Here is a 9,916-nt window from a genome sequence, read left to right as displayed (position 1 = left end):
GCTTTACACAGCACAAGCCCCATTTACTATTCCTTATTTTCTCTCATTTGGTGTTCAATTTCAGTTGCCCTCAATCACTAATCCAAGTGTTAATTGGAGGTAATTTAACACTTGGATTCTCAGTTTAGTGTTCAAACCCCACTGCTATCCAAACACACCTTAAAGTGGGCGTTTCACCGTATTTTCTTTGAGAGCAGGGTGATATAACTTGTCAGTAACGAAAGAACATGCCTTGGCTATAAAGTACTTAGTACCAAACCATAGCACGGAGGCATGGTCACAAAGCTTCCCTAAAACTGTTATTTCAAAGATTACATTCCTGTTCCCAGAGCCCATGAGAGTATAAAGTACCAAGACACTGCAGGAGTATTATTCTAGGGTTTATTCTCTGGAGAAGTTCCAGTTTGAGACAAAATACAAATATCCAACAATGAACTTTGCACACATCTGCTTTACACTTCATTCAAACCATTCTTCATTTACTGATATGCCAGACTGGCCACATCAGGTGTAAGATAGTGTCCGTACAAATGGCCCGTTACTTATTACAATACTGCGTAGTGGGTTTGGATGCTGGTACAAAAGTTTATAGACACAGCAACCTAACAAAAGAAATGTAGCAAACATCTGTCATTCCGAGTGCCACGTTATCTAACTATGAGTATATACAGCAGTAACATCATAAAGTGCACTTCTCAATCTTCTTGTGGGGAACTCCAGATTCAAAGAACAAATCTTCAGACAAATTTCTGCAGTACCTCTATTAAAACCAAACGAAAAAAAGAACAAGGGTTTAAACAAAACTAATGTAAGTTTTCAATCTGCTGTATTTCCAATTTCATTAAAACTAACAGAGAAAGTGTATTACAACTTGTTTGAGGAAAAGCTCCTTTTTTTTTTTACTTATCTTCATGGTAAGCGTATTGGTGCTGGAGAATGCATACAAAATCTGTTAACTACATATATATACCTCACAAAACGTGAGTGCACTTCCAAGTCTCTGTGGCATTACCACCGTCATGCCTACACACACACACACACACAACCAATCCATCTCTCACTTCATATGCGCCAACCAACAGGATCAGTCTCATGAATTTCAAGTCCTAGCTAAAAACCAATATGGTACAGTATGGTCATATTTCAGATGGGAAGGGACACCTGTTCTCACACTACCATGGAATGGTTAGCTTGCAGTATGCATGTATGTAATATTCCAAGCAGGCGAGATACACAGTAAACAGAATATGCTCTTATAAAGAGTACATTGACATCTACACATGGGAAGCCTGCCCCATCAATGGCTGGTCAAAACATAACTGCAATACGTACAACCAACGGCAAAACTTTAAAATCAGTACAGAGACAATGTTCCCAACCTTACTGGTCAACTATTTAAATAAAAGGGAAAGAGATCTGATTACAACTGGATACATAAAGCATCTAATGTTTTCACAGACTAGGAAACCGATTTAACTACATATAAAAAATAAGAATAAAGTTCAATACTAAAAGATAACGCGTCTACACAGAACATGAACCTGCATTATATTAACAAAGCTGTCGACACACTGCCGTCGTGCGACGGACAGTGACATACAAAAACACTAAATCATTGTGGTATTATGTCATACTGAAGTAGTAGTACATATAACCAAAGAGCACACAGTTAAAATATGTAACTGAAACAGAAAAAATGAATGAAACAGTAATTACAAAATTCTTTATTCTCATTATGGTAACATCAACCAACTTAATACCAGTAGGCCAAAGTGACCAAACTACCAACAGAACAGGCAGCTTGCCCACAGCAAGTTTACACCATGCAAAGTGCACTTACAGATTAAAATGGACCTATACCACATCCCTCCAACCAAACTGCACCCCCTTTGCATCTCTTTTTTTTTCCTTCTTTATCAACTGAAGAGTTAATGGTGGGACAATATGTACTACAGTACCTATATTAAAGTTACACTAGTTACAACAGATCTCTTCAAATATGTTCCTTTACATTTGCCCTTCTGAATGCACAAATGGCACAATGCCAATTTTCAAAACTATTTTCAAGAAAGCTACTAAAGTTGTACTGCTACATTTCTGACAGTAAGGAATATCACTGACAAAAGTGAAGCAAGGATCAACTGAGGCGTACCAATTTAGTAGCAGAATCGGAGTTACAAAAACTGATCTATGCTGCCCGTAACTGAACCAGGACAATGTCTGGTTACTTGTGCCATAACACTGGATCTAACAGACTAAGTTTCGTTTCCACCACCTTCTACCCATTGGCCCAGCTCTGTCCAAGAGAGGGTCCACTTCTTGGGAACTTGAATTAACGCCTGCCATATGTAGCAGGTTTAGTTTTATCTCTTGATCGAGGCTTTCAATCTTTCTCGTTCAAATTCCCTTTCTTCCTCCAGTGTCCACTCAGGGTCATTGGGATCTTCACCCTCACCCACTGCTGATTCTGTGGAGTCTGTACTTGGGGTGACAGGTCTACTCACAATCTATATGAGAACAGAAAGAATATAAGCAAACTGAAGGTCATTGCCTCAGGTTTGTATTGTTGTGTAGTTCACAGACAGACAATTTCAGGGCAGAAGAGTACGTCAAGCAGGAAGCAAGCAGCTTGGGAGCCAATATACTCCTCTGAAACAGTGAGCTCTTTCCAAACTACATGAAGACTGCGTGTACCATTCGGTCACAATAACATCAACATATCCAACAAGAGCCACTTTCATTACACACATATTCTGGTACTCACACTTGACACGGTGAGCAAAACATTTATAAGACATGTTCTTGGTGTTGTAAACGATAATTCTGAATATTATAATAAACCAGCCCTCTCTATACAATGAATTCACAAAAGACTAAAGATGTCTCTTACTTAGAAAATAAATATCAGCAAGACACGAAGTAAAGTTACCATTTCATTATCTTTGGTGAAAAGCTTCTTTGGTGCCATGGAATAAGGTGGGAATGAGTGCCCTTCTGGCATTGCCTTCAGCATTTTCTCATACATTTCATCTACCAGCGGAAATGTTCTGAGTTCATATGGAGGCACCTATGAACAGTAAAGTATTTTTAATCAATCATCACATTACACTTAAAAAAAAAGTGGACAGTGTCTTATATATTCTTTACATTGAAATATACTCAACATAAAATATAACCTAAAAAAAAAAAGAACTTTGTTTACTACTTTTTGATTCTTGCTATTACTAATCCTTGCAACAAAGTAAAATTATCAGAGATTTACTCCACATGAATAATAAAACCACTGGAAACCCCTTGTATCCCTGTAAAAGACACCCTCAAGCATTTAGAGATAATTCTGTCAATATCTGTATCAAGAACACTGTTACTTTCTTGAAACAAATCACTTTAACACAAACCACATTTTCTATTTGTTCTCAACATACACAAGTCAAAAGGCGTAACACTATTTCACACAGCTGTATAAAACACGTAAAAGGGCCATATCAAACTGTGGTTTTTAGTCAGCAAGCGAACTATACCAACTGAGCAACCTCCGCTTGTCGGCGAAGACAGTGCAGTGGGTCTGGAACAGGGTCCACTCAGACTTGTGACGATAACTGAGGAGCTATTTCAAGGAAATAGCAGCTCCAGTCTAGCAAAACAAAGTTAACGGCCATTGGGATTCGTTGCGCTGACCACGCGACACCCTCTATCTGCTAAAACTGGCACTAAAGGGCCATAACATGTTGCATTATACTCTGAAATTCCTTGGCAGAGGAGTGATTTCATACTGAAGTACAGGACGAATACTTCATGCCTGTGTGTATCAAACAGGATACAAAGCAATTACAGCAGATAATGAAATGGGAACACCAACCTCAATCACAGAGTCAGGAGTGCTGCTGCGAGGTTCGTCCCTCTCCCGGTCTCTGTCCTTGGCCCAACGAGACTGAGACATCGTACGCCTTCGTCCCAACACTGTCTGACAAGACATCGCTTCACTGTCTATTAGGACGGCAAGAGGTGTGGCAGGTGGCGATGTAAGCGGTGAGCCCCCAGCCTCACAATGTGGATCCAACATATTATTCGGCGACATCGGATCTAAGTAATAGTAGAGTTGAGTAGAGCACAGCAAAGCAAGTAAATCAGAGCAGAAGCCTGTCCCATGTGCAGTGCTGTGTATTACGCAAAGGCAAAACTAAGTCACATAATATTTGTACATCAGGCTTTTGCTAAAACACATGACGTTACAAGAGCCTCCATTTCGCAGCCCACACACTATGGCACAGCATTCTGATATAAATGAAAGTTGTACTGAAGAAAAGTAACATCAGTTCATTTTAATAAAATATAAATAGAACTGGTACCTCATTCACTCAGCCCCTAACAGAAATTAGTACCAGGAATGTTCCTGGGGGTAAACGGCGGCCAGCGCTTAAGGCCATCTGTTAGCCAACTGTCTAGAAAATGTGGGAGCCTCAACATCTCACAACCCTACGGGCCTCCACACCTGTTGCAGAGATACCTTTACTTACTTACCTCAGCTGCATAAATATGAGACTGCAGTGCTTCAAATAATTCAACACAATTCACAGTTATCTAAATTACATAACCATCAAAATCTCGCCTCATGTAGCAAGAACAAGAAGTTACAGAACATATGTACAATCACTAACCAGGAGTGTTCGCTCCACTGCTCTCAGCCCTGCTATCTGCACGACGATGAGATCTTGCTCGTCCACTGTGGGGAAGCTTGATGTAACTCATGAATTTCTTCTTCTCCTCCATTTCACACCGGTCGTGCCGTGCCATGATTGTGTCCTCATTCAAATCTTCAACCTAACATTACAGAAAAAGCATGCACTAAGGTTCAAAACAATTTTGGAACTTAAAACATGGGAGTACGATATTTGCATTATTCTCAAATAGACCCCCATCAGCCCAGAGAGTTTTCGAAACCACTGCTGGATGAATATTATGGTACCAGAACGCCTAAATACATCACAGTAATGTAAGTGCTTCTGCTGTCATACAATTTTAAGATGTACTGGTACAAGATGATAAGTAGAAGAAGTGGCTACCCACTCACGCTAGACAATGGGATGCCGGTTTTGAGAGGTATGACCTGTATTCCTATTTACAGATTAATCTATTTTAAGGCAGGTTCTATATGTATGACCTTCAATGAAGCCAAGTCTATTTGAGGGTTACCAATGACAGAAGAACAGAAATAAACTATAAAGTTAAATCTTCCTCAATATGGCTTCAAAAGAGAAATTCAGGCTGCAGAAACTGGGTTAATAAAAGAACACAAGTTACAACCTTATTTCACAACATGCTTCAAAGAAATGTTCACAGCTGGGAATGAAACCACACCTTGAATATACAGGTGTCACACAAATTACCAAATGTTGCGGGTAGAATGGTACCATTCCTGCTTCATATATGAGATATCTCAGGTTAATATCTCAGCCCAGAGATCAGATATCCAAGACAATTTTCATGAAATTCTTCAACCCCTCATGGCAAATGCCACGATAACATTAAAATTAGGCTGGTACCACTTCCTTCAATATCATTTCTCGTTCACAGGCCACTAATACTGGAAGCCCAAATTATAAAAGTGCTACTGAAAATATGAAGTTATAAAATGGGCTCCACCTGTCTCTTTAGGCAATATAACTTTATTTTCAAACTCTGACTGCATACCACAAAATAAATTTACGTGTTATGACATAAAAATGCAAATTTTTAGGCAGCCTACATACTTAGCATTACTGAGACCATGTTTAAAAATATGAACTTATTTCGGTTTGTTCCTCCTCTGTACCATTCTGTTACTACATCCTACTGATTGCTGCAATGTGATCAAGGCCGTAATGCACAAAAAAAAAGTCTGAATTATCATGAATTACAAATTGGTGAGGTTTCACTGTAATAATGAATTTAAACCACAAAAGTAAACTTTTTGTGTGATGCATATTATGAACAAGGCATGTCAAAACATGACTGAATATACAAGGCCTACAAATACCGACCAATTATATGAAATTACTAGGCTGGGCTTTAGGTGGAAAAATGCTGGTATGAGTTTTCACAACAGATTACCTACTCATATTTCATGTGCTGAAAAAGAGACTTATTTATTTTACCCTCTGTCCAGCAACCACTGCCACAGAACTACCTGCTGCAAAATGCCAAAGCAGCTTGGGGTTAAATGCAACAGCACAGAATTCTTACATGGCTTTATACAGGAGCAGAAATATTTGAAAGCCTAGTTATTCCTCTAAAAACTAGTACAGTATGCGCCAAAATATTTAGTATTGAAATGAAAAGATGTCCTGGTGAGACCACTGTTTATTCATGTGAAGGCCCCTTGCATGACATAACCTTCTCAAATCCTGAAGAAATGGTCTGATCGACATGTCCCTGTAGTGTTCTTGGGTGACGGTAAGAGCATTGCCTTCCTTATCCTCACTGAATTAGGGGCCTAATATACCGTGTGCTGAGACAGCACACCATATTGTCACACGTGTACTATGTAGCGGTTTCTGGACGATAACATCTGGCTGCTCAAAATCAAGGAAGCCAGTTGTCTGGCGACCACTTCCGTATGAGCATAAATAATAAACTATGAATACTTTTTCCTCTGTCGAGAGAGACCCATTTCCAACAACTGCAGAATACAACTTCCTTTTCACTACTGGGAACACATGCGGATGGAGCTATGCCCCGTTGACAAACGCACATGTGCACTGGAGATGCGCAAGTTTCAGTACTGTATATTTTAGCGCATACTGTACATCAAACCTGGGGCCATTAATGGACATAAATCATACATTATTTCATTAATGAGCCAATCTTTTTGGCTGCAATGGTTGTACCACAAATATCCTGAAACAATCTAGGCCAGTGTTCCTCAAACACCGGGCCACAACCCGGTACCAGGCCCTCGTCCTACGAAAAAAGAATTTACTGGGCCATGGTCTCACAAAGGTTGAGAACCACCGATCTAGACGGTACAACATGCGCAAGTGTTAAACACACTATTGGTACATCAAGACCACACAGCACCAAACAACAGGATGCAAAATAATGAGCTGAAAAGAATGCAATAGACAGCAGCTAAGGTAACATCTTCCTACAGGAAATGAAGAAAGCCACAAAAGCCTGGGTAAGGACAGCTCGTATCCAGTTATGAATGGAACAATGCACCTCAAGAATACAAGTCAGAAATGTTGCTGCTTGAACCAACTTGCTTGGCCTGAGATTAAAGAAAAGACTGTACTTACATCGCTTTCCTGACTAGATCTTCTGACTACACCGTTATTTTTCAATTCCAGCTTGAATGCAGCAGATTCTGCCTCAAATTGGACAGACCTCCACCTGTGAACACAAATTATCACTCTCATGGAATGTGACTTGGTTCATGGAGAGTTTGTTTCTTTTTCAGAACATGAATGTATGAGATGTCTGAATAAACCAGTTCAGTAAACGTGTCTAATCTGAAACCACTTGACAGGATAACCTGAATGGACACTTCTTAGGTCTGCATCGATAATATGGTGGCTGGATATTAAACTGCTTGATTTCGCATCTCCATTAACACGACAAGGCATTTTCTAATAAACTCAATCAAATACACCTCCTGTTAATTTCAAGCAAATTCATGAAGAAAACATCATCATCATCATCATCATCATCATCATCATTATTTTCAGTGTACATGCCAACTGTCACCTTCACAGTAGACCCAAGTATGAAATAAATATGAATACAGTAAGATGACTTGAAGCTCTACTGGGAAATATAACGTCACAAAAGGCCTACACTTGTTTTAATTTGTCCGCCAAGAGAGTGTGACCTTCATGTCATCCAAACTAACTTTCTGAATACACTCAAACTTGCCAGGGGCATGCAGAAGCATAGTTGGTTGTGGCACTATGCTACAAGCCATAAGGTCACAGATTCAATTCCCGATAAGGTTAATGGATTATTCAACTAACCTAATACTTCCAGCCACATTATGGCCCTGGGGTCGACTCAGCCTCCAACAGAAAAGGGTATCAGGAACATTCCTAGGGGTAAATGGCAGCTGGAGTGTAAGGCTCACAACCTCACTACCATCTGTGAGTCAAGTGTCTAGAAAATGTGGGAGCCTCAACATCTCATAACTCTATCTGGGCCTCCATGGCCTGTTACAGGGATAGTGTTACCTTTTTTTTTCCCTTTTACTCAAACCTGCCAGGAATATGTTTATTATTACTTAGTCCAAACAATCTTGGTATAGACACATTATATATTTACATGTACTAATGTTTCGGACTGCTGGTCATGGTAGCCGAGCGTCTAAGGCATGCACTGTCTTCGCTCACACGTAAGCCGAGATCGTGTGTTCGAATCCCACTCAGGGCATGGATGTTTAGTTTGTGTGCGTGCGTTTTTCTGTGTTTGTCTACAGCTAGAGGCCTTGCGACGAGCTGATCACTCGCCCAAGGAGTCCTACCGTATGTGTAAGATCTAGAAAAACCGAAGTGAACGGAGTTCATGGAGGTAGGCCTAGGCCCACTGGGACTGTAGTGCCAAGGGGAAAAAATGTTTCGGACTACTGTGGCCATCATTCAGTACATAAGAGTACATAGGGACATATTTCCATCCACGTATAACAAACATAATTAATGACAAGGCAGGCCTTATGCTATGTCTGCAAGTCACCTGTATGAAAATTAGGAACTACTTAGTCTAGCAAAAGAAATACCCTGCTCTACATGTCATCTGATCTTGTATATCTGAGGGTCAGCAAATACATCTACAACAACCAAAACCATCATACAGAGTAAAATGTAGCACAGATGTACTATTCAGCCTATTCAACATTGCGGGATTACTTTAGGCTTTATTTACTCCACAGTGGAAGGGTTAAAGCAACATTTAGAATCAATTACAGGTGCACTCCCTCCTCATATTTCCTTAATTAGTGAAGCGGGTCTTGTAGTTTTCTCTGAACAGCAACCACATAGCAGCCTAAACATATATGAAACACATTGTCCGCTGTTAAATAGGATTCATGTATTAATATTTTCAGTTTACTGCCGATTTCATCATGCCATTTTCTAGCACCAAACAGGAAACTTACTTCGGTGTAGGAATTTCCTTGTACTGCAACTTCTCAACTCTTGTAGAAGCAGCAATGCTGTATGGGATGACAATGTTGTCTATATCATAGGAATTTTCCCTTTTCCGCCTGCTAACATTCAAAAGATTTCCTGTTAAGTGTTTAGATCAACAAATCATTCACAAAAGGGTTCAGATCTACGATGCAATTCAAGAGCAGTCTGAACTGCTACTAAGTGGCAGAGTTAGTGCGATAAAACTAGTGCCGCCATCCCTGCACCTCACATTAGTTACATGATTAATAAGCTCATTCTCACAGTTACAGTTTAACAAGCATTTGTCTACTGTTCTTATTTTTTAACTCCTTGACTGGCGCGAAGGGTATTTAAATCCCACCCCTGTCCTGGCAGGCCCTTTAAACCTTATGTCGCTAAAATGCATGTAGTTACTTTTTCCTAAACAACTTCAACACAAATTGGTTTTTAAAAACGAAATTTTCAGGAACTAATTAAAATACAATATTTTATGCAATAAATGCCTTTCCATACCTCTTTATTAGTTTTTCTTCGTGTGATAAAAATTGAAACATGAAAGTGTGCAGAGAGCCACACCACAGCCTGCACACATGATACTTGTTTCTTTTCTAATCTTGTGCTTATCACTCACGCGACACTTTCTCAGGGCACCATTCTTCTTGTTACTGGGAGGAACATGGACCATTTTGTGAATTTTCAAGCCACCCTCTAGATGATTTACTGGCTCTTTCACTGGTGGTCTTTTCAAGGTCGAGGGCGGAGGCGTGACTGCACTCGAGTCTGAC

The 9,916-nt window shown here is 39.9% G+C and overlaps 1 protein-coding gene across 2 annotated transcripts in view; it reads right to left on the bottom strand.

The window, feature by feature from the left end:
* Positions 1–367: 367 nt before the first annotated feature.
* Positions 368–9,916, bottom strand: part of LOC111872389 (KAT8 regulatory NSL complex subunit 1) — a 74,739-nt gene continuing 65,190 nt past the window's right edge. Inside the window, exons 8-13 of one of the 2 annotated variants that reach the window (XM_023866234.2) lie at positions 9,119–9,229; positions 7,275–7,368; positions 4,659–4,821; positions 3,860–4,083; positions 2,930–3,067; positions 368–2,507 (exon numbers count right to left, since the gene is read on the bottom strand). In XM_023866234.2, the coding sequence (XP_023722002.1) occupies positions 2,364–2,507; positions 2,930–3,067; positions 3,860–4,083; positions 4,659–4,821; positions 7,275–7,368; positions 9,119–9,229 (874 nt within the window). In that variant the 3' untranslated portion in view covers positions 368–2,363. The remainder of the gene's footprint in view (positions 2,508–2,929; positions 3,068–3,859; positions 4,084–4,658; positions 4,822–7,274; positions 7,369–9,118; positions 9,230–9,916) is intronic. The other variant, XM_023866235.2, reaches the window with a different exon arrangement.

The sequence above is a fragment of the Cryptotermes secundus genome, unplaced genomic scaffold (genome assembly GCF_002891405.2).
Source record: "Cryptotermes secundus unplaced genomic scaffold, Csec_1.0 scaffold247, whole genome shotgun sequence".
Taxonomy (NCBI): Eukaryota; Metazoa; Arthropoda; class Insecta; order Blattodea; family Kalotermitidae; genus Cryptotermes; species Cryptotermes secundus.
Note: the sequence above shows the minus strand (reverse complement) of the source record. Positions and strands in the feature narration are given on the sequence as shown.